General features: G+C 37.1%; 1 protein-coding gene across 1 annotated transcript in view; it reads left to right on the forward strand.

Annotated features, from left to right (window-relative positions):
- Positions 1–13,335: 13,335 nt before the first annotated feature.
- Positions 13,336–26,929, forward strand: part of LOC127979589 (potassium voltage-gated channel subfamily G member 2-like) — a 28,618-nt gene continuing 15,024 nt past the window's right edge. The window contains exons 1-2 of the mRNA XM_052585127.1: positions 13,336–13,757; positions 19,983–20,858. Of these exons, the coding sequence (XP_052441087.1) occupies positions 20,055–20,858 (804 nt within the window). The 5' untranslated portion in view covers positions 13,336–13,757; positions 19,983–20,054. The remainder of the gene's footprint in view (positions 13,758–19,982; positions 20,859–26,929) is intronic.

Consider the following 26,929-nt stretch of genomic DNA (forward strand, 5'->3'; position numbering starts at 1 on the left):
TAGAGTAACAATAATTTACATTGGTGGATGGATAGACTGGATGGATGGATTGGTGGATGAATGATGGACAGACTGATGAATGGGTAGATGGATGGATGATGGATGGATGGGCAGATGGATGGATGGATAGACTGATGGATGGATGATGGATAGATGGATGATATATAGACTGATGAATGGGTAGATGGATGGATGATGGATAGATTGATGGATGGATGATGGATACTGATGGATGGATGATGGATAGATTGATGGGTTGGTGGCTGGATTATGATGGATGGATAGACTGATGAATGGGTAGATTGATGGATGGATGGGTAGGTGGATGGATGATGGATGGATGGGTTGGTGGATGATGGAAAGATGGATGGATGGGTAGGTGGATGGATGATATATAGACTGATGAATGGGTAAATGGATGGATGATGGCTAGACTGATGGATGGATGATGGATGGATGGATTGGTGGATGGATGATATAGACTGATGAATGGGTAAATGGATGGATGGATTGATGGATGCATGATGATAGACTGGTGAATGGGTAAATGGATGGATTGATGGATGGATGGATGGATGGATGAATGATGGATGGATGGATGGGTTGGTGGATGGATGATGTATAGACTCATGAATGGGTAGATGGATGGATGATGGATAGACTGATGGATGAATGATGGATAGACTGATGGATGGATGATGGATAGACTGATGGATGGATGATGGATAGATTGATGGGTTGGTGGCTGGATTATGATGGATGGATAGACTGATGAATGGGTAGATTGATGGATGGATGGGTAGGTGGATGGATGATGGATGGATGGGTTGGTGGATGATGGATAGATGGATGGATGGGTAGGTGGATGGATGATATATATACTGATGAATGGTTAGATGGATGGATGATGGCTAGACTGATGGATGGATGATGGATGGATGATATAGACTGATGAATGGGTAAATGGATGGATTGATGGATGGATGATGATAGACTGATGAATGGGTAGATGGATGGGTTGGTGGATGGATGATGATAGACTGGTGAATGGGTAGATGGATGGATGGATGAATGATGGATGGATGGGTTGATGGATGGATGATGTATAGACTCATGAATGGGTAGATGGATGGATGATGGATAGACTGATGGATGGATAGATTGATGGATGAAGGATGGGTAGATTGACAAATGGATAATGGATAGTTGGATTGATGGATACATTGATGGATTCAGGATTGGTAGATGGACAGATTGACGGATGATGGATAGTTGGATTGACGGATGGATGATGGCAAGATGCATGGATAGATAGATAGATAGATAGATAGATAGATAGATAGATAGATAGATAGATAGATAGATAGATAGATAGATAGATAGATGGATGATTGATAGATTGACGGATGGATGATGGTTAAATGGATGACATTTTTCCTACAGAGATTGTCAGTCACACAAAACTGGAAGAAACTGCCTTTGGAATCATATGATGATGAGAACATGACAGAATTTTTTAAATTCGTTTTATTCCTATATACAAGTTATAATAGCTTTGAGTAAAGTAATGTTGGACATGACACCAAAGTAACGTTTCAGCGGTGTGGAGGATTTCCTTAAAAGTGTGTGTTGCTTTTTTACCAGCACAAGTATCTGACATCCGTAGGCAAAGCCAGAGACGACTAATAAATCATTCAGAAGATGGTTTCATTTTCATTTTAAAGATCTGTGTGTTTGATTCTGAGAGACTCTCTGCTTTGACTCCAGGGTAATACTGACTCCCACACTAAACTGTTGATCCAATCTGACAAACAGAAACCAGTCTTCAGTATCATTTGATATTATATCACTTATCTTGCACATAAGGCCTCAAACAAATTGATATCAACCTTGTTGTGTATTGCTTTTGGGACATGGGGACTGAAAATTAGACTGTAATTTATCATACACACCTGGAGGCAACTGGTTTATAAACTTTTTAAGTGTGGATACAGTCGATTGCTAGTTACATGAATGCCTTATAATGATTCAAATTAATATGTGTCATAATATATTACCCACTTTGTATTTTCCACCATAGATAAATGCCTTGCTTCCAGCTGACATATAAAACTGTTGTGTTTAGCTCATTTAAAGCAATGAGACACGTCAACAGAAATTACCTTTTAAAATGTCTTTTAAATGTGCTTTTACAATAGAATTGGAAAGCAATTAATGCAGAAATGTGCCATTCAGTCTGTTAAAATTGGTCTGAAAAGAGCAGGCATCCATTTATCAGATAAAATCACACAAAAACATGGGCAGTGGTTGGTCTGATAGGAGAACTAGAGTTTTTGCTTTGAGTCAAAAGTGTGTTGAGACTCGTGGTGTTAACACTAGTGTCAGAGTGTATGCGGTTTCCATCAAATAGAGCTTTACTTACACAGCATAGAGCTCAGTTTAACCATCATTAGAGCTTTTTCTTCCAAAAGGCTTTCAGGTTTTGTCACATGGCTTTCAGCAAACTCTAAATGTAAGGATCTCAAAGAACTGGAGACATGTCCTTCTATAAATTGTCTTTCTGGCCTCTCAACCACAGAGACCTGGTGTGTGCAGCTCTTTCAGCCGCCCGATCACTCGTCTGTCAATTATCCTTCATGCTCACTTAAAAGTCAGGCAGCCTGATCCTTATAGTGTCCATGTTTTTGTCATTTTCTTACCATGGACTTCACAGAGGCCCTAACAAGATGGTTCAAAGTTTACCAGTTTTGTCTGACTACTTTCTTCAACTTTGAAACTACTAACAATCCCATCTTGAAGCTCCACAGGCAGCTCTATGATGTTTTACCTCTATTCTACTGTTATTTAATACATTAATACATCAGTGTCATAACTGAACATGACAGCCAGTGATCTCTATGCACTTTCATTGTATGTTAAAAAAGCAGCTTGGACATTTAGTGTTACACAGAAGAAAGCCATGCAGGTTTGATGAATTTTTTTTTTTTTTTTTTTGAGGTGATTGTGACAAATAAAAATAATATTTTCCTCTTATATATGCTTTGATGTGCTGTGTTTAATTTATAGGTCACATTTAATTGTTTTTCACTTGTTTTTTTTTTCACTGACTACCCCAATGTGAATGAATGACTCTGCCATATATAACTCTTATATTTAGTTTTTTTTTTTGTTTTTTTTTACATGAGTTTCACCAAGGCTTTATTTGATCGAATCGATACAGTGGAAACTGTAATTTTGAATATTATTACAATTTAAAATAACTGTTTTTTTTATTAGAATATATTGTGAAATGTAATTTATTTCTGTGATGCAATGTTGTATTTTCAGCATCATTACTCTTGTCACATGATCCTTCAGAAATCATTCTAATATGATGATTTGCTGCTTGAGAACATCTCCGATTATTATAAATGCTGAAAACTGAATCTGCTGCTTCATGTTTTTGTTGAATCCATGACAGAAGCAGAAATCTGTCCGGCTCTGGCACGCTCTCGTCCTGCTGTCAGAAACTCTGGACTCCATCTTTAGATATTTATCCTTGTTATGCAAAATCCTTGCATGAGCACCTTGGAAATAGTGTCGAATGCACCCTCAGATTACCTAAGATTACTATCTTCACTGTCAGACTAAAAAAAAAAAAGTGTCAGAGCCACACAGTAGAGTTAACAGTAGTGTTAACCTGTTCAGTCAGGCTTGTATAATGAGCACGTTTCATTTTCTGTGCCTAATGTGATGGAATAATAGTTCTGCACAATGCCACAAGAACAGATCCTGGGGTTTAAACTTGAGGTGTTGAGCTGATTTTGCACAGTACCAGTTTCTGAGGCAAAAATGAGAACAACCTGAAATTAAAACATCATCTAACAGGCATTTAGACTCCTCACTTGTTACAATGTTGTAACAATGTAATACACAATCATTTTCATTTTGAGTTTTTTTTTTTTTTTTTGGTTGTAGAGAAAAGTACACCATGCTACTTTTTTCATTTGGTGGGCAAAGGGTTAAGTGACTTATACAATGTCAATCACTCCACATTTCCATCGTCTGTGAAAGAGCGGAAATCAGTTGTCATCTCACCCTCAAGACCTCAGACAAAAGACTAAGAAACAGCCTCATGAAAGCACTCAAGCACCGAGCCATTATGAATATAACATTTCCCAAGAGTGGAATGAAAAGGAGTGAAGCAATATCACATGGCGCGCCAGAAATGGCCATTGTGTTGCGTTACTGCATTATGCTGATAAATTGCATGTAAAAACATCTTTATCTAATAGTTTTGGAAATCTCATGCTGGGCCATTGTAAGCAACTGAAAACGGAAATGAAATGGGAAGGATTCAATTTTTTGCTAGTATTTGTGTTTGTTACCACACTACTAGAGTGTGTACACCATCATCATGGTCAAACCAACATCATGTGTGCATATGATTGTTTTTGCATTTTATGTGTGCATGCTTGCATATAACCATGCATACACCATATATATATATATATACATTCTTAGTGTGAAGAACATTTTAATTATCTAAAGAACCTTTTGTGGAATGGAATGGTTCTATTAATGTTAAAGGTTCTTTATGGAAATAGATTAAGAGATTTCACTTTGTTTAATAACATTTATGCATTTGGAAGATGCTTTTGATCCAAAGTGACTTGCATTGCATTCAAGATCCAGTATATATTTTATAAGCTCATGCTTTCCCTTTCCATGCTCTATTGTTTGATCTAATGGAAGCAATCCACAGTGAACTGAACAGACAGACTCCAACAGGAAAACTAACCAATGAAGGAGTTACATAAGAGCTAATTATTCATTAGTGCTCATTTAGGTAAAGTGAACCCTAATTATAGGCCTAATTTGATCATTTTCTGAGCAGACGCTGAATCAGAGGTGCTCAGGGCGAGGGATGGAGGGACAAGAGTCATACAGAGACCAGTATATCTCATAGTCACATTCCTGGTTATACTTGTGTGTGTTTTAATCCCACTTTTCTGATTTCTTAGGAGTGTGTATGTATGGGCTTCTTCTGATCTTTCTGTGTAATATCACAAAATAAGCTTGCACAATTTAAATATGAATGCGAAAGAAGACGACATAAAATTAAATGGAGAGCAGCAGCAATTGCTTCTGCTCTGATAGCTGCAAAACTCAGAATGCTGTTGGTTTGTGTTTGAATGAAGACTGATAAGACATTGTGCTTTTTACATTTCTTGCCTTCAAACCAGACTTACACTTTCACCTGGCAAAGCTTAAATCCCATCTAGCTTGTTTCAACACGTCCCAAACTAGTTTAGTAAGATGCGTCTCATACTCAGTAAGCAAAAGTATGAGCATTATCCACTTGTGTTGAGATCTCAATGCCAGGTGTAAACCACAGTCATTTCTCAAAATACCTTTTACATTCTACAAAAAATTAGTGGGGGTGAGTAATTTTTGGTGCATTATCCCTTTAATGAAGGTATCTTTTATGAGCAACCAGCAAAGATTTTGAAAATCATGAAAAAATCAGCAGAACAGATGTTATTTTGACCGTCCTTGTGATTCTGAGGTTAAAGCTGTTCAAACACAAAGCAGACATGATTATAACCTTGCGATCTGCACGCCACCCACACGTCTGAAGCTGTATGTGTGCTGGATTGATGGTTTCCTGGAGGAGCTGCACCGTGACCGCTTACTACAAAAGTCCCCTTCATCACTGGCTCTCCATTTGTCAGTCCTTTTGATGTTCGGCAAAGCAAGTTGACATTAATTGCAGTGTACAAGCATCAGAGTACTTGATAAAGATTGTAACTCAATGTTGCACCCATTTCTTCAAATAAATCGGAGGTTATTTGTGTGCACTTGTTCCGCTGAAGTAAACATCAAACACAGAGACACTTAATGTCTGAATTCAAATGGACTGCTGTTTCTTGGGAATAAGACGGTCAGGTCTTTCACACTGACTTCTTCTAAATTAGTGGAGGTCAGTTTGCTCCATCGATTCAGACTGTGTCCTACACACACACACACACATGAACTCAGGATTTTTGTGTTTCAGTGTAGATATTCAATGCAGGTTCCTCTGGGGTTGACACACAAATGAGATAGTAAGCTCATTATAGTGGAAGTTCATTCGGCGCTGGACTTCAACTTCATGATCAGTTCAGTGGTGACAGGAGTTTTGCCTACATATGCATCTTATTTTACAATGTGTGCAATTACTATTGGTTAATTTTATTTTAAGCTGTCCTTATTACAGTGTAATTCTGCATTTAAGTACTGAGTAATACAAGTTAACCTTTTTCCTTTCTTGTAGTTACACACAATTTACTGTTATTAGTACATGTGACATGTAACAAGGACTCAAAATATTGTTACCAAAATGATACTACCATAATGTATTAATATTAATGGAAAAATAAATACTATTATATAAATGTCAGAAATCTGCATGTAATTATTGTGTAATTATGCATAATTTACTGTCATTACTAAGTCGATTTAACAAGGACACTGTAACAAGAAGCGGTAGTAAAAAAAAACACTACTACCAAAATGTTTTATTTTTAATAAAATATGTAATAAAGTAATCTTCAGAAATATTAATGTGGTTGTTTATAATTATGCATAAATTACTGTTGTTGTTTTTATTATTATAGTAAATATATGTAACAAAAATTCTGTAAAATAGTGTTACCAAAATACTACCAAAATACATTTTTTTTTAATTATATATATATATATATATATATATATATATATATATATATATATATATATATATATATATATATATATATAATTGTTTGTAATAATGCATAATTTACATATTACATAGTACATATAACAAGGACAATGTAAAATAGTGTTACCAAAACGTACAACCAAAATGTTTTTTTACATCAAAATAAATATAATAATAACATAATATTCAGAAATGTTTATGTAATCGTTTACAATTAGAAATAATTTGCTGTTATAACTACAGCAAGTACTTGTAACGTTAACAAGGATGCTGTAAAAAAGGATGCGTTACCAAAAAGTACCACCAAAATGTTATTTTTCATAAAAATAAATACTAATGTAATCTTCTGAACTACTTATGTAATAGTTTAAAGTTATACATAATTTACTGTTATTACTATAGTTCAATGGACAAAATAAAGTGTTACCAAAAAGTATTACCAAAATTGTTTTATTTTTATTAAAAATATGTACTATAATAACATGCTTTATATTATGCATGATTAACTTTTATTACTATACATGCAGCATGTAACAAAGACACTAAAATAAATTGTTAAAACAGTGACACCAAAATGTTTTATTTTTGATCAAATATGTACTATAAATATAGGTATGCATCTGTCTGACTGTCCAGCACAAGATCTGTGTGTTATTTATTAGGGACATTCACACTGTTAATTCAAAGCATTCGTGTAGTTTCTGCACGTCCAGTGAAAGATGAAAGTGTTCGGAAGACACTACCCTGCCACCGCAGAGAAAACATTTGACAAGCTGAGAACAACTTGAGCACAGGAGATGCTAGTACACATTAAAACTGAACGACATCCGTAACCAATGGTGGGGCGTTGTGATCCGACCACGAAGCACATGACAGTGTTATGACAAACCACACTTCATCAGCTCCAACGCAGTTTCTATCCCACTTACTGGACAGCACTACAGGGCTCGTCCGAACTTGAGTTTTCATTATTTTAATGTAAATATAAAAAGGTTGGACTCTCCTAAAAAAAAAAGTAACTGAATAATATCCTTATCGATAAGACTTTATTTTGATAGTCCTATTTAGAAATTCCCATGGAACTCGGTTTCTGCCACTGAACAAAAAATAAACAAGGGAAGTGCAACTTATCTCACAGTTCTGACTTTTTGTGACTTCTTTTTTCAGACTTAAATTTGTTTGAATTTTTTATATATCTCAAAGTCTATAGAGTTTTTATAAAAAGTTTATATCTTGCAATTCTGACTTTATAACATGCAATTGCAAGTTTATCTCAGAATATCTCGCAAACCTGAGAAAAAGAGTCATAATTGTGAGATAAAAAGCTGCAATTACCTTTTCTTTTTTATTCAGTGGCGGAAACGGGCTTCCATACATATTGCATTTTCTTATAATTAATAGAATGTCTACCAGAAGTTAAACACATTGTCAAAGTTATCAGGAGAAATTTTCAAACACAAGACAAATCGGCAGGAACTATGCCACTGCTTCAAAGTACATTAAATATGTTTATAATTGCAGGTAAACAAAATGTTGTAGTCAACATGTAAATTTGTTTCAAACTGGATTGGAGTGCGAAACAGCTCTGGCTGTGAATTGTTCAGTGCAGTCAGTAACCTTGGCAATGTTTCTGTCAAACAAGACACGTTGTTAATTTGTTCAGTGCAATGGTTTATAAAAACACAATGTGTGTCAGACGTTCTTACATCCACAACTCACAACAAAAGGCACACGTTTTCAGCTAATTCTGTGGTTTAGAAATGTTATGACAATAGATCTAAATTGTTTACTTGCACTGTAATAATGGATACATCTTCATTATTGGTAATCATGCTAGAAAACAATATGAATATTATACATGTTAATCAAACCCTGGGTTCACATCCGATGGAAACCCTCACTGTGATGCTTGATGCGATCCGAGTTCACTTTAATTGAACAAGATTATCATCCTGAGGAAAAGCAGCAGAATCAGTCACACATTTATTTATATTGTACTGTGACAGTCAGAAACACACACTCATCCATCACTCTTCAGTCCCACTCATTCACCTTTACTGGCACAAACCATCAGTAAGGGAAACTCACCAAAGGTGTGGGCGATACACCAGTAGACACGGCAAACTGCTAGAAATCTGTCTCTATAGCACAAGAGAAAAACTTCTCAATTTACAGCTGCTGGTCATATAATTAGAATATCATCAAAAAGATGATTTATTTAACTTATTCCATCCAAAAAGTGAAACTTGTATATTATATTCATTCATTACACACAGACTGATATATTTCAAATGTTTATTTATTTTATTTTTGATGATTATAAACTGACATCTAAGCAGAATCCCAAATTCAGTATCTCAGAAAATTAGAATATTGTGAAAAGGTTCACTATTGAAGACACCTGGTGCCACACTGTAATCAGTTGATTAACTCAAAACACCTGCAAAGCCTTTAAATGGTCTCTCAGTCTAGTTCTGTAGGCTACACAATCATAGGGAAGACTGCTGACTTGACAGTTGCCCGAAATACGACCACTGACACCTTGCACAAGGAGGACAAGACACAAAAGGTCATTGCAAAAGATTCTGGCTGTTCACAGATCTCTGTGTCCAAGCACATTAATAAAGAGGTGAAGGGGAGGAAAAGATGTGGTAGAAAAAAAGTGTATAAGCAATAGCGATAACCACACCCTGGAGAGGATAAAATGTGGGGGAGATTCACAAAGAGTGGACTGCAGCTGGAGTCAGTGCTTCAAGAACCACTACACACAGACGTATGCAAGACATGTGTTTCAGCTTCGCATTCCTTGTGTCAATCCACTCTTGAACAACAGACAGCGTCAGAAGTGTCTCGCTTCAAAAGGGACTGGACTGTTGTGGAGTGGTCCAAAGTTATGTGCTCAGATGAAAGTAAATTTTGCATTTCCTTTGGAAATCAGGGTCCCAGAGTCTGGAGGAAGAGAGGAGAGACACACAATCCACGTTGCTTGAGGTCCCAGTGTAAAGTTTCCACAGTCAGTGATGGTTTGCGGTGCCATGTCATCTGCTGGTGTTGGTTCACTGTGTTTTCTGAGGTCAAAGGTCAACGCAGCCATATACCAGGAAGTTGTAGAGCACTTCTTGCTTCCTGCTTTTGACCAACTTTATGGAGATGCAGATTTCATTTTCCAACAGGACTTGGCACAAGCTACCAGTACCTGGTTTAAGGACCATGTTATCCCTGTTCTTAATTGGCCAGCAATAGAAAATCTATGGGGTATTGTGAAGAGGAAGATGTGATATGCCAGACCCAACAATGCAGAAGAGCTGAAGTCCACTATCAGAGTATCCTGGGCTCTCATAACAGCTGAGCAGTGCCACAGACTGATCGACTCCATGCCACGCCACCAACTAAGTATTGAGTGCTGTACATGCTCATACTTTTCATGTTAATACTTTTCAGTTGGCCAAGATTTCTAAAAATCCTTTCTTTGTATTGGTCTTTGCTATGCCTTGGGATTAGCGGGGAGGGCAGATCTGGTGTCTCCAGTGTAAAGATCACGATTTGAGTAATTTGGTCTCACTTTAGTTTGGGGACTAATTCTCACTTTCTATTAACTTTGACTTTTACCTCAACAAATCTCCTAATCTGCTGCTTATTAATGACCTGCATACATCACAGAGAGAAGTCTGTCACTTTTACAGGAAGGTGTAGTAATCAGATTAAATATTACAAGATAAAAAAATGAAATGTGTGCACTGAAGAATTGTTCTGTAATATATGCAATATGCATTAAGAAAATACTGTAGATAGGGTGAATTTTCATTTTATTCCAACTTTAAGTACATCCAGCAAGAGAAAACTTATATCAAGAAAATGTGTCAAACACACGCATAAAAATACATATTCCAATAAGCTGATTGATAAAAATGTATTGCTAGTTGTCAGTTTTCTGATGTTGAATTGTCACATTATATTTAATTTCAATTAAAGTATGATTTAAACTTATATTTAAAACTATAAAGAACCTACTGTGATACCAATGTGTCAAATCCAGGTTATTTAATCTATGGAAATTTTATTGCTTCAGCCATGAAACCTGCAAAGCTGGGAAATGAGAATGGGAGGCTTTAAAGCCTTTTTTCATTCAGCTGCACGACAGAAACACCCCGGTGCTGTGCTTACAGGTAACAGACGCTGAGACATGCTCTTACACACAAACACCATTCAACAGCTAGAAGAGAAGTTTATGATCAAAACGTTCTCTCTGCGGCACCGTTACTGTGTGTAATCATGTGTGTAATCACATTTACTTGAATGCATGGCTGTCTAAACATCACATGTGGCACATTGCATGAACGTACACTATTATCGTCTCTGCGAGGATCTTTAGGCAGATACGCCATCCACAGCAGTCTGCCTGCAAGACTTGTGATTGACGATATACGTTTGGACATAGCACTTGCTTTCTCCGTGTGTCATTAGCTTGTGTGTCTGACATGAGTGAAGCCCCTCTACCCACAGCATTGCTCCTCATTATGACACCGTCAGCTCGAACCATCACCGCCGTTACTTCAGGAGCGGCACTCGGGAGAAAATACTGCATTTGCGTCACTTGTGTTTGTGTGGGCAAGTGCAGTACAGCTTCCAAACAACGCTTCAGCCGGGCCTGTTCTCTACATTTGTTACCGCAAGACTTACAAGACAGCTTCTGCTTAATCCATTTCCGCTGTTTTCTATCGTAAAGCCCATAGAAATGCTGTCAGTGTGCATTAAAGGAGTAGGTCACCCCAAAAAAAGCACATTTTATGGAAGTTTACTCATTTTGTTTCTTCATTGGAACTGATTTGTGGAAATGTAGAATTACATCACTTGTTTACTAATGGATCCTCTGCAGTGAATGGGTGCCGTCACATTAATCCACAAGTAATTCATGCCACTCCAGTCCATCAATAAACACCTTGTGAAATGAAAAGCTGCGTTTGTAAGAAACCAATCCATTATTAAGATCCTTGTTAAGATTAAGTTAACCATGAGTCCATAATTCATAATAACACTTCCTCCAGTGAAAAAGTCCATCTCCTGGTTGTCCTCTCCCATCAAAATCCACTGATATATTTGTTTGGAACTGTTTTTTTTTTTCACTGGGGAAAACAATATTATGGACGTAGCTGGAAGCAATGGTTTGAAGTAAAAAAACATCTTAATGATGGATTTGTTTCTTACAAACATGCAGGTTTTCACTTCACAAGTCATTAACTGATGGACTGGAGTGCTGTGAATTATTGTGATGTTTTTATCATCTTTTTGGACTCTCGTTCTGACGGCACCCATTCATCGCAGAGGATCCATTGGTGAACAAGTGATGGAATGCTAAATGTTTCCAAATCTGTTCTGATGAACAAACACACTTATCGATGTTTGTTCACAAAAGTCACTTATCTGTCTTATCTATCTTAGTTGACCTTAGGGTGAGCACGTTTTAAGTTTTGGGTGAATTATTCCTTTAAATGTTGATACAGTGTACTGCATACTCATAGAAATGATGGTTATGTAGGCTATTCTGTACAAGTGACAGACTTCATTTCTTGCCAGTAAAAAAGTATTACCATGACTGTTGAGTCAGTTTTAAGACATTAAACTTGAATACAAAACAATGAAAATTTTATAGGCCATCCAAATCTCATCAAAAATTTGTATAGTCACATAACATCCACTTTGTGGATACAAGGAAAAACAGAGAACATTCTTCCTCACAAATACATAACCAGTTCGCTCTCATTAAACTGATTTAGAGATGATTTACATAATGTTTTCTGTTTGTTTGGCATGAAGAAAACAACAGCGAGCCGTGTGATGCTGAGCGTCTGACGTGCAGACGTTTCTCCACAAATCAGCTCTCAGCCTTTAATTACAAAGCTCTCGATGCATAGTTCATTTTGATTCCTCTCAGAGCCAAGCAACATGAAATACACAGTCCATTCAGAGCAGGTCATGGGAATCATTATGTCATTCTTTAATGCATTGCAGAAGCCAAGATATTAACTGTGATTTAGTGTTTGATATTTTAAACTGCAGTGAGAGAGTTGCTGTAAAACCAAATATTACCTGACAGATTGATATTCTCAGGTGCTTTTTAGATAACTGATGTAAAAAAAAAGATGTGAACTTGATAATGGACATTACATGCTACTGACAGTCCCTCAGTGTGATCGACTTCTCTGTCTCCCCTCAGTGGCCAGACTGTGTCCACCTCTGAATCACACAAAAATAACAGAGAGACTGAGATTTATTCATGTTTTATAATATATGCAATTTTAATTTGTATGTATTTTTAAAGCATGCATTTTCCATTCTGAGCTATAGTTTTACAGACAATATAAAAAAAAGACCAGATTTTAATATTAAAATTACATTGTATTGTTATTGTTTATAGAATTATGATTCTATTCATTAGTTTTGGCGCTGTTATTGTGTTTAATATAAAATAACACGAGCTAAAATAATGAAATATTGCTGTTTTTGTTCATGCATCACGCACGCCCATACGCACGCTGATATCATTAACACGACGCGTTTAATGCAAAACGAGCGACTGAAGGATTGGAGAGAGAAAGAGAGAGAAAAAAGTTAAAGAACAGGATTAATGTTTTAAAACTAGCTGGAAAGAGCTCTCCTCCGCGTGCATTCAGCAGGATGGATTACACATAACGAGCATGATTTAATTAGCAAACCCGTGGAATCCGAGAGAGGAGTGTTTGTAATGTATTTCTGCATGGTAATGCGTCGTTATTGCTCAGCAAACAAGCTCGAGGTGAGCTGGGGACTCGAGTGTGCGCGCGAGAGCAGCAGTAACACCCATCAGATCCGGATCTGACACGAGGACTGAGGAACTTCAGCAGTTGTGAGCTGGAGTCAGTCTGATGCTGGAATAAAATCAGCCAGCAATGCGGAGAAAGGGATGAATAGTAACTGTGCGAGCGCATCACAGCACAACGTGCACGTGCGAGCTGAAAATGAGCAGGGCAGCGCAAAACCAATGGGCTTAAAACGGGTAAGTGACTGGTCACTGGGAATTTTTCTGAGTTTGGGCTTGTTTGGAATGAGTCTATTATATGCATATATTTTCTGTATGTATATGCAACCCTTTTTTTATTTTTTTTCTGTCTATAAGATCTCAATAGTAACCGCGGAAGATTAATTCGAATCTTTCTGAGTTCCAAAAAAAAAAGCGTTCTAGGTTAGAATTTCGCTATAAAAAGCCTTTATCAGTGCACTGTTCTGTTTCTCATTTGTCTTGGACGAGAGCAGTGTGATTTCAGGCAAATGTTAATTAAGATGGAAAACTATAAAGTTACATAATTAAGAATGAATATTAACGTCAAAGCTATGTTTAATAAAAACATGGCTTCGTTTTACTAGCATACTGAAGAGTCCATGTCGTGTCAGTCATGCAGAAACAATATATGAATTATTTTAAATGAAGAGGTAATCTAAAAGCTTGATGAAAACACGTATTGTGCGTTTTATGACCACTTCATAATATATATAACAGTATTATATAAGGTTTGTCAGATCAAGTACATTCAAGAAGCACTATTTTCTTAGAAATGTCGATTATAAATGACCTCCTATTACATCCTATTAAATATCCATTAAAAAGCTTATTTTAGTTAGGGTTGCTTAGTATACAAATCCTTTGAATGTTGAATGACATCTGGGTAAATTTTAATGGCACATTTATAATCATGAGCGATTTCCTGAAACTCATGACGTAATGTAAAATATACGTTTGGTACAATATTAACACTGTCTCTTAATGATCAAAAAGCTTTTTTTTAAATGCTTGTTTGGTTCTGACTCTAGACCTGTGATGGGATTTCTATAGATGTACTACTGTACATGAACCACTTGTACAGTGTTAAAAAATAACAAGGATACACTTTTCTTGCCGCTTCGAACTGTCCAACTTCATTTGTCCGTATTGCCTCTGAGAAATGAGAAATGACCCCTTCATTAAAAAATGAAACAGACCCCAAACCTGTCACACTTATCCAGCAGAGGTTTATTTTAAATGAATCCATGTGTGTCTACATTGACATTTTAATCTGAGTGTGATGTGCACATCTTTATTTTAATTTCTTCTCTGAATTTTACATATTACATATTGTGGCCTTGTTGCTTGCAACACCTTGGTAATGGGTTCGATTCTAGGAGAATGCATCAATTGCACCTTGAATGCAATGCATGACAAAAGTCTGACAAAAGCATGGTGGTAAATGCATATCAATTCAAAGTAGTCATTGCAACTGATTCTATTTCAACATTAAAATAAATACAAATACTTTTTTGTTGTTGTTTTTTGATCGGGAAACAATGCCACTTTAACTTGTTGTGTTAAATTGTGAAGAGTGCTGGCAGTTTTATCATAAACTTTTTGAGGTTTGCCTAGCAGCACAACTCATCATCTCTGCAGATATAAAACAAAAACTGAGTGACAGATAAACAATGCACTTAGTGTCTTCCCATCCGTTTTACAGCGCAATAGCGTGAATAACGTCGGCATCTATTAAGAACAAGCACGAATAGCTCATATTGATTCATGCGTGACTTTATAAGTCTCTAACTCAAAGTGCCATTGCAGAAATCTCCCCATCAGCACTATTGAATTTCATCTTCCCCGGGAGACACACAGCACCATCACTCATACATGCTCCTGTACGGCCGCCCAACATCTTGCTCTTCATCTCTCGGCTGTCTGTGCTGGAGAGTGTGTGTGTGGCTTGTGTTTTCATATGTCTGTACAGAGACCTCCAGCCTCCTGTGCGCTGTTATGAAGTTCACAAAACGGAAATCAATGTTTCAGGCATCTTGGAATTGATCTGTGCTGATTGCTAATAGTGATGACAGTCTCCACAGTCTTTTACCATCGCTTCTATAGATCTCAATACAGACCCACAGGACTGAAGGAATAGAGTGGATTCTCAGTGATTGTGAATGTAATTAATAGAGCAAACAGCTGTGGGAAAGAAAAGGAAGAAAGAAAGAAAGCGCTAGCAGACAGATCTGCCCACACTGTCTCTTACACTCTTTGCCTTTGAGGAAATTCATTTAAATGTGTTCGCTTCTTTTGTGCATGTTTAAAGTATGTCTGCATGTTTGCATTAAATACGAGAATGTATATAGGACCTACCGTATATAAACACTATTTCTCTGTAAAACAAATCTGTCAGAAATTACAGTAAAACTGTAAATTTAACCGTATTTTACTATTAAATTACATTAAATGTCCCTTTCGATCCAGCTTTTGACCATATATAGTAAAGGAACTTTACAATTACTAATTACAAGTATTTAACTGTAGAATTTGTGTAGTGTTTTACCATGAAAAACTTTTATTGTGTTAAAGAAGTCTCTTGTCCAGGATACATTACAAACATTAATATTGTGAAATATTATTTCAGTTTCAAATAACTGTTTTCTATTTGTGTTCAATTTATGTATAATTTCTCCAGTTTCTAGTCTTCAGTGCTGCTCAAGAAACATTTCTTATAATTAATGTTGAAAGCAGTTGTGATGCTTCATGTTTTTGTGATACGTTTTTATGATAAAAGTTCAGAAAAACAGCATTTATTGGAAATAGAAATCTTAAATGTCTTTATGCATCCTTATTATTTCTGTATTATTGTATATTTATACTTTCAGTAATCAGTATAAATAGTGCGACCAGTTTTTTATTCCAAAAAAGATTTCACAATATTACTGTTTTTACTGTACTTTTCATGCAGAGACTTCTTTCCAAAATATTGAAAGGTCCTGCCAACCCAGATCTTTGAACAGCAGTGCATACAAAAAGGGTTTTGTGTTTGACTGCTTTGTATTCACTTGACTGTGGTGAAAGTCATCTTACATTGGAAAGATCTGTCACGTTGCTCTGCTTTACTCAAATCTTTTGTGTATCATTTATCATTGGTAGATGTTGCTTCCTAGTGTCGTCTTTGGACATGAGAAAAGTCTGGCTCGTTTGCATTTTTAAAAATGCCTTGGCAGCTTGTTGAACTGGCACATGATGTGCAGTTTGAGCTCAAATGATGGCAGTATGAGCTTCATGCAGGAAATGCTGGGTCATATATTGACTCATGGATCGAACGGTAACACATGGCATCTTTCTCTGCACTTGTTTCAGTTCAACAGTGATTCATTTGGATTGTCAGAGGCCTCAGGGCTCAAAAAACATGCTAAGAAATCAAATTAAAGCCCAGACGAGATAGAAAGCTGAATCATATATAATGCTCAAACGTTTCTATAATTACTGCTAAGTCATGCTAAAACAGGTTGCATTTGTAATATAAATGGGAGGGAAATTTAGGATAGAAATATTCAATTTGGTTTTTGGTGAGCTTTTTGAAGTTTATTAACATCCACCATGATAGCACCAGTTTTTATTCATCATTTCTGACGTCTAAAACTTGCATAAGACAGTAATCAGAGATGCCTTTCTGCTCAGATATGCTGTTTGAAAACATTATGCTTTAATTTCACAAAAGGTTGAATGGCCATTGTAAGACGAATGGATGGTGTTTCTCAGAATGACTGAATCCTCTGCTTCATAAATCTCCTGTTTCAGTCAGACTAATTATATGTTCATGTGAGCGCACCGGACCTTACTCTGCCATTGTGTAGAGAACATGGCTCATTTAGGAACTTATCCATCAGTAGAAAAGAAAACATCATAATTAATTCCTCCGGAGTCAACTTGTGTTGTGACATGGATTTACTGCATCTTGTGACTTGTGAGCAATTGATACTTACAAAGCCATGGTAGAACTGATTTTAACTACTGATTGAGAAAAGAAAATATGCAAATATGTCAGGAGAATGTGATGTTGCATTAGGAGACTGATACAGTGAATATATTAGTATGAATTATGCAGCATTACTGTTGATATTTGACAACTTTTATGCATTCATTACGTATTTTTTAATGAGTGTTTTTACCCTTGAGACGGTTAACATGCTGCTTATTTGAAATCCAGAGCTCATGGAATGATAAATTGAAAAGTCTAAATTCTTCACCCATGTAAAAGTGTACTAATATTCACTCAACATTTTTAGAATGTTGGAGTAGAAGACATTGGTGGAATAGAAAACTGGAGTAGTTTTTGAAGAAATGGAATTCAATTGCATTTAGGTTATAATGTACAGTAGATATAATGTAAAGGTCTTTTTCTTCAATGCAGTCATGTTTTTCAATGCGATTACAAAGAATGATGACCAAAATAAAGCAAAAACACCATTAAAGTGTCCATATGACGTATGACTAGTCCATATACTTTTAAAAAAGGTAAGACTTACTTGGAAATTATATACTTTAGAAGAATATTCTTAAGCGTGAACTAAATGTAATGTTTTCAGAGAATAAGTTAATTGTTAATTGCAATTAAATCAAAATGTGTTGTAGTTTAAATTTATATTAAATGCAGTTCACTGTAGAGTGCTTTTTGACCAACTTAAATAGGACATCAATATATCTTTATATCTCACTTCATAACTGGTCTTTATGACAAGCATAAAGATACTAAAATATACATTTATGTCATTTCTATCGAAACTTGTATGTCATGTATTTAAATATATTTGCAATTATATAAATAGGTAAAAATTGATAGCCTGAATGCACTGTAAGTCGCTTTGGATAAAAGCATCTGCTAAATGCATAAATCTAATTTAAATTTAATTTTAATAAATATATTTATTGTAAATTATAAATAATAAACATATTTGCAATTTGCAAAGTTAGTTATTACATTTATAATATTATTAACTCTTAAATATTTTTATTCTCTTTCCCTGCCAGCGTTTTTTTTAAGTTGCCAGCCACTGCCTGCATTTTTGACCATTTACATTAAATTTTCATGGCCCTGAGAATGGGTTGTTATATGAATATCTGAGCATGCAATACATCAAAATAAAGAACAAAACAAAACTCTAGCTTTAAGCATTCTTTAGTTAATCAACACTTGAATGTAGGTAAGTTTTATTAAAAAAAGCAACATTTTGTTGCTTTTGTTTTTATCAAAGACTACACTGGATCATGTACAGTTCGGTGAACAAAGCATAGATGAAGTAGTTCACTTCCACCCTCAAAGCATGCACAGTCCTTTACCACTTCCTGGATCGACATTTCACTCGGTAACATTAGGCATTTTTGATTGATATGCTGTTTATTGTTGATAATTGCATTATTTTTCATATGCATCTGGTTAAATATGAAATCACTCATTCCTGCATCTTCCTTTGCTGTGTTTTTGATCCGGAGAATCTGGTCTCATTAAGAAGATGTGTAATAGCACACCCAAACGTATAACAGTGAAAACACGGAGAGTGGTAAAATCTCGTCTTTGCGTTTTCTCATAAAAGACGAGATATTTTGTCAGTGTCAGGGAAAGAGTTAACACCAGCTGTGCTTCCATCCACCTATTTTTTTAAGCACATTTTGGAATTTGCATAAAAAACGCATAAATGCATAAATAAACTTTTTATTTGATAAGAAAAATGTGCATAAACTACGATGGAAACATATTTACCAAATAAATTCCTCCATGCGGATCAAAAAACTCATGTGACTTTGCGCTATGAGACGGGAAAACTTGACTAGCAGCGAACCGGTCTCGTTCACAGCATCTATATGTTATTATGGACTTCTGAAATGCCTGAGCAAAGTCTGTCATCAAAGTATTTCAGTATAAGTCCTACACGACTGCGTTCCCAAACAGCAGCATCCACCTCCGAAAGCAATGAAAGCATTTATTGTCTTGCCTGCTCATTTTGAAGCACAAGCAATGTATTGTAAATTAAAATTGTTATATTCAGTGGCTTCTCCTAGTTATCTTAGTGATATTTAGTGCCAATTTACCAGGAAGTGACTATTTTATTCTCTTTGTCTTGTTTAGATGAAATGTTTCATGTAATATTCGAATAAGTTTTGAATTTGAATATTTGGATGGAAACATAGGTAGCGTTCATTTCCATTTGCTTCTGAAATGAATAACACAAAACTGGTTGAAAATCAGCTAACTTTTACTTTAAGTGTGTGCAGTATACAAGGGACCATTTTCTTTGTGTTGTTGAGCATTTCCAGTGTGTTTTGGATATATCTGAACTAATTAATCTGTTGTTTTCTCTGCTAATTTTGTTGCATCGTGCCCCTTGGGCTTAGCAACCTGGAGCTGGAACTGAAAATTAAGTTTTCATTAAATCTTCCTCTTTTATCTCTCAGAGCTCATCGATGATGACCAGCGTGACCTGCTAGACTGTAAATCTGTGGAGTGCACAGCCACGCACAGCAGAGATGTACCAAGAGGTGGCTTTCCTAGCAGGCAGCACCGATCATCAGTTTACCTCCTTCCACTTTAACCCTTTGGAGAATCCGCGTGAAATCAGCAGCAAAAAAGGTGTGTTTTACAAGCGTGCACAATTGCAGTGCAAGCCTGGGGTACAGGAGGACGAGGTGCACCGGAATCAAGGAGCTGGAGCGGATGAGGGTGCTTTAGTCGACCGCACCGCCATCATCAACGTGGGTGGCATCCGTTATCACATACCATGGTCCACTCTTGAGGAGTTCCCATTGACTCGTTTGGGGAAGTTACGCAGCTGCAGCAATGCCGAGGAAATCCTCGACTTGTGTGATGACTATGACGCGCACTGCAACGAGTTCTTCTTCGACCGAAGCCCCAGCGCCTTCCGCTCCATCGTCTCGTTCCTGGCGGCCGGGAAGCTTCGTCTTCTGCGGGAGATGTGCGCGCTCTCCTTTCAGGAGGAACTGATGTATTGGGGTGTGGAGGAGGCCAGTCTGGAGTGGTGCTGCTTGAGGAAGCTCCGTCTTCGGCAGGAGGAGCTGCGAGAGAGACTCCGGCTGGAGGAGGAGGAGGCTGAGCTGACCTCGCCCCAGTCCTGTGAGGAGGCGCCCTGCGTCGGGAGCCCAGAGGAAGGGCGTATGGACGGTTGCATGCACAGCCTTAGAGACATGGTGGAGAACCCTCACTCCGGGATCCCTGGGAAGATCTTTGCTTGCCTCTCTGTGCTCTTTGTGGCCATTACGGCAGTTACACTGTGTGTCAGCACCATGCCTGACCTGAGGGAGGAGGAGGAGAGGGTGAGTGCACACCTAAACATCCCAGACTAGGGTTGGTGTAACTTGGTGAACTAGTTGATATAGTTGTCCAGAAAGTGTAGACAATGATTGCAAAAACTTATTTTCTTAATCATTATTTTTGTCTTATTTTCCAGTTAAACGTAGACATCCTTAAAATTGACTTTGGGAAGACCTGGGATAACATTTTTGGACCCTTATCCCAAAACCTAAATCTTTTAATTAAAAAAAATCACTATAATCCTAACCCTACCTACTGTAGCATTACCCAAAAAAATACCTTGAACCTTGAAAATCCTAACCCTAAATTTACCCTTCACTCAATACTTAAATCTAACCCTTATAATCCTAATCCAAACCTTACCCTTACCCCAAAACCAAACTCTGACCCACTAAAATCCTAAAGCTACACTTTCCCCCAAACCTAAATCGAACCCCTATAATCCAAATGTAACTTTACCCTTACCTCAAACCTAACCCTTAACACTATAACCCTAACCCAAAACCTAACTCTAACACCTATAATACTAATCCTGATTTAACCCTTACCCCAAAACTGATCTCTAACCCTTATAATATTCATCTGACCTTGCTCTTAACCCCAAACTGATGTCTATGCCTTATACAGTAATCATAACCCTGACCCTGACCATAACCCTAACCAAAAACCTAAATCTAAACCCTATAATCCTAATGTTAACTTTATCCTAAAACTGAATTCTAACACATATAATCCAAATCCACATTTTTACCATTACCCCCAAACCTAACCTAACTCTTACCCCTATAATCCTAACCATAACACATTTGCAGTAAATGTGGTAATTTTCCAGAACAACATGTTATTACACAGTAAATCCGTAGTAGGTGAAGATGTATGATGCTAGTACATGGTAGGTAAAGCCACCTATTATATCGTTTTTGTTTAGGTGGCTTAATTTATCAAATATTATTGTGGTCAATGTGAATGAACAGTTTTGAAACTTGTTCTATTTTATTTCTTAAACAAAGTATCTAAATTGAAGTATGCTTAGATTTGTCTTTACTCTGAAAACAAGACAAAAATACTGATTAAAATGTAAATATCACACCAGGCAGCATCAGCTGGAGTGTGTTTTTTGTGTAACTGAGAAATGAAATCTCGCAAATCTCCAATGATGTGGGTTGCATTGACATATATGGTGCAAAACAGACATGTCCCACTCATACAGTAGTTTCTGTCAACCTAAGATTCACACATAGTTATTTTCAGGACTCAGTCCAACAGTCCAAACAGAAGTTAGGAAGCTTGTTGTACAGTGCCCTTATACTATTGTTTGTAAGTCTACATTTATTTGCCTGTTACCATATGAAATTAATGACATACCCAAGTGACACTGCGATGCATTTTGGAGTTGATGTCACCATATACAGTAGATTAAGCACAGCAAGTTTGCATGTTGCCACAGGCCCAACAACAGACACCCACCACAGGAAGACCGTGCAGTTCAATTAATAATCAATTAAAAGGATAGATACTATTCTGTCTTCCTTCACCAATCCTGATGGACTTACTTCCTTAAAGAGATCCAATTACAGAAGATTAGCTTACACTTAATGATTAATTCTGTGAAAGGTTCATTCACAGTTAACCCTCTGACTGGTTAATAGCTCACTTGAGAGAAAGATTACCAGTGAGATAGATACATGCAGGGTTTGGGCTACATTTATGATATTGTTTTGGTTCTTTTGCGTGTCTTTTGTATCTTGAAAGTTCCAGTACATACTCTTTCTCCTGCTTGGAAAAAGAACAAAAAGTACATTCTTCAAAAAGTGTTTCGAAGGAGAGTTATGAATTTGAAATGACATGAAATGATGGCTGGAGTTTCTTTTTTGGGTGAACCATGCTTTATAGAAATGAAACACAGAGATTTGGACTGGAAATCATAATTAATTCAGACTTCAGTGAACTTCCGTGAACTTTTCACTTGAGAATTTATGTTCAGCAAAACTGCGGTAAACTTTTTGAATTCATAAAATGCAAATATAATGATCTTTGAGTTAGAGTACAGCCACTTATAACACCCCTGGGCAAAACCGGCCCTCAAGTTCGGCCTTTGACAAAAACCAAGTACTCCTTCATCTGTCTGCGCTTGATGATGTGAATCATTTTCTCTGTAAACAGTTCAGAGACATGAGATGTTTGTGTAAGATGTTTGTGTGTGCAGTGTGTGTGTGTGTGTTCGTGTGTCTCAGTAGCTAGACTTTGTACTGTAGGGGGATATTTTTCTGACAGAAACAGGCATGACAGCCTGGGGACAGCATCTCAAGTCCAGAGCCAGATTTCATGAATACCAAATTAGCCATATTCCACAGAACTATTGTAAAAGCCTGGCAGCTGTTCCTCTATCACACACACACACACACACATGTGCCTACTCGCTCACTCACACTCACTCACATTCACACACACTAGCACTTACTCAAACGGTTTTGTTTCACTGTGTTCCTCAGGACATCCCAGTAACTATTGTTTAAAGCCGATTATAATTATTATAGACTAAATCAACCCCAAAAAGAGCTCACACTTTAGGCTTCTAAACAGCAATACAATTTTCTATTTAAGAATCAATTTAGTGATTAAGGACATCTCTGAAGAGAGGAGTTGACACTTTTAAGGACAGTTTTGTCCCCCAAAATGCCGCAAACATGCGCAGATACAGTACAAACACTCACACTGGTTTCTTCCATATTATATGAGGATATGATGGTTTTTATTCTGTACACACTGTATTTTCTACCCACAAATGCTAAACCAACATCTCGCACAAAACTTTCTCCATTTTTATATTTTCTAAATACTCCATTCTGTATGATTTGTAAGTTGATGTCCTCATGTGGTTCCAATAATGTAAAAAATACGAGGTAATTAACTACCCCAACCAAAGAAATCTGTTTGCACCTTTAGACATGTTTAACAACATTTCTTTATTTACAATATATTTAATAATCTGACATTTATTACTGTTTAGTGTCCAATTTTCACTATTAACTAGCTGATTATTAGCATGAATATTAATATCTTATTGACTGTTTATTAGTACTCATTATAAACCACATATTAATGTCTTATTCTACATGACCATATTTTAGATCCCTTAATCCACCCAAAACCTAAACTTAACAACTACCTTATAAGCTATTAATAAGCAGCAAATTAGGAGTTTATTGAGGAATCAGCTGTCCTGTCAGTCTAATCAAGGATTATGAAAATATTTAATATTATTTATTACAATTTATTAAAATCTTTGGTTTGCTTTTAAGTAAACTGTCATATTAGCAGAAACCTTAAAAAAATTCCCACAACAGACATCACAAGTTGCTCCTCCATCATTGCAGTATCCAGATTTTCCAAACAGCTGTAAATGTGTGGCGTTCGGGTGATTAAATATCCTGCAAAACGCTTACTGCCAATAGAAAACTATTTTAAAAAGATGCCCCTCACTGCAAAATATGTGTTCTTTCCGATCCGGCCTTAGTGTATTTGGTCTAGATCTGCTATACATGCAGCTGAGTAAGCCTGTAGACTAGTTACTACCACTAGATACACAAGCCCCTTTCACACTGCACGTCGGACCCGCAATATTTCTGTAACATTGCCGGGTCGCCTTCTGTGTGAAAGCAACCACGTCCCGGGATTGATTACCGAATTGAACCCGGGTCGGGGACCTAGTAACATTGCGGGGTTCGACCCGGGACGAGCGCTGTGTGAACAAAAGCCAGATCTAATTCCGTGTCGAAGTGATGAGGTGCGTTATCGCGCGACTCTTTTACCGGCTGTTTTGAAGGAAGATCAGCGTTCGCGACGAAAACACATGTGCAAACTGTAATGAAGCAGAGATCAGTTAGTTCCACACTTTCCACGCTGATGAAGAGTGTTGCTTAAGTGAAAGTATAACGTGCCTAGCGTAGTCGACTCGTACATTACACGTCACGCGCTGATGTCACGTGTCGTTACGGGATCTTCAAGGGTTGTGTGAAAGCATGCACATTTCCCGGGTCATCACTGGCAGTGTGAAAGTGCAAAATCTAGCGGCCAGGGACCAATTGCAGGAACACTTTACCCCTGTATTTGCCGGAATGGCAGTGTGAAAGGGGCTACAGATGCTGTTCTAATGCTGCTGCTGCATGAATGTGTCTACATAAATGCTGTAGCAGATCTAGAAAGGGGGTGCTGGGGGAGGTGGAGGGTTTCAGAGGAACTCTTATAGCATCCTGCAGGACCGTCTTACAAACAACACTGAGTCAGTCTATATAAATGTTGAGAAAGCAGAGGCCAGTCAGCTTGTGCCATATAGTAAATCATATGATTGCTTGCAGAATGAATTTAAAGGACCTTTCAGTCTGCGCCATCTAGAATGTCATGACTGAACCACATATTTATAAAACCTAGCATCTGAAACGTCCTGACTGTGATACCATCAGGTGCGATTAGAGTTTAAGGGGAAAACCCAACAACCATGACAATACTCCTGTGTGCAGGACCTGTTATATCATTTTTCAACTTTTAGGAGTTCTGACTAAGGAGCGTTTGTGTACTGGAGCACAGCCCTCTGCATGACATCAATAAAGTCTGCAGAGATTAAAGCGGAAAAAGAGAGAGCGAGGTGTCTTCCACAATCAAACGGCCACACTGAAGAACAGCAGGAGGAATCTAGGGAGCTCTTTATCTTCAAAGAGACAATCAATCACTGTGAGCAATGCATTCTGCTCCAGAACCCCCTCACAAAAACACACACACACACACACACACACACGCTGAAACAGACATATGAGTATCCATGAGGACTCATGCATATACATACAGCATATACAGTATTCTGTGTGCACGTGTATTGTACTTCATATCAGAATATATTTTAAGAAGAACTATATACTTGCAGATAAAAAGTGCACTTTATAATATCAAATTCAATGTTTTAGTTTTAGTGCATTTAAAGTAATTTGGCTAAATATTTTTTTTGTCATGCTTTAAAGAAGTACACTTATTTTAATGTGTTGACTAACATAGTAAAGCACATGTAAAGTACTTGACTATACTTTTAACTGAAGTGTGTATAAAGGTGCGTCTCAATAAATTAGAATGTCATTGAAAAGTTCATTTATTTCAGTAATTCAACTCAAATTGTGAAACTTGTGCATTAAATAAATTTGATGCACACAGACTGATGAAGTAGTTTGAAGTCTTTGGTTCTTTTAATTGTGATGATTTAGGCACACATTAGAACAAATTAGAATACTTCATAAAACAAAAAAAATGTAAATAAAAAAAGTATGTTAATTTACTGTACATGTTCTCAATACTTGGTAGGGGCTTCTTTAATTACTGCCTCAATACGGCGTGGCATGGAGGTGATCAGTTTGTGGCACTGCTGAGGTGCCCAGGTTTCTTGTGGGCTTCAGCTCATCTGCATTGTTTGGTCTGTTGTTTATTATTTTCCTCTTGATAATAGCCCATAGATTCTCTCTGGGGGTCAGGTCTGGTGAGTTGGCTGACCAGTCAAGTACACCAACACCATGGTCATTTAACCAAACATTGGTGCTTTTGGCAGTGTGGGCAGGAGCCAAATCCTGCTGGAAAATGAAATCAGCATCTTCAAAAAGCTGGTTAGCTGAAGGAAGCATGAAGTGCTCCAAAATGTCTTTGGAAAACGGGTGCAGTGACTTTGGTTTTAAAAAAAAACAATGGACCAACACCAGCAGATGACATTGCACCCCAAATCATCACAGCCTGTGGAAACTTAACACTGGACTACAAGCAACTTGGGCTATGAGCTTCTCCACCCTTTCTCCAGACTCTTGGACCTTGGTTTCTAAATGAAATACAAAAATTGTATTTACTTCTGAAAAGATGACTTTGAACCACTGGGCAACAGTCCAGTTCTTCTTCTCTTAGCCCAGGTAAGACTCCTCTGATGTTGTCTGTTTCAGAAGTGTCTTAACAAGAGGAATACGACAACTGTAGCCAAATTCCTTGACATGTCTGTATGCCTTGACCCCGGCCTCAGTCCATTCATTGTGAAGCTCACTCAAAT

Source organism: Carassius gibelio, chromosome B19, assembly GCF_023724105.1.
Source record: "Carassius gibelio isolate Cgi1373 ecotype wild population from Czech Republic chromosome B19, carGib1.2-hapl.c, whole genome shotgun sequence".
Classification (NCBI taxonomy): domain Eukaryota; kingdom Metazoa; phylum Chordata; class Actinopteri; order Cypriniformes; family Cyprinidae; genus Carassius; species Carassius gibelio.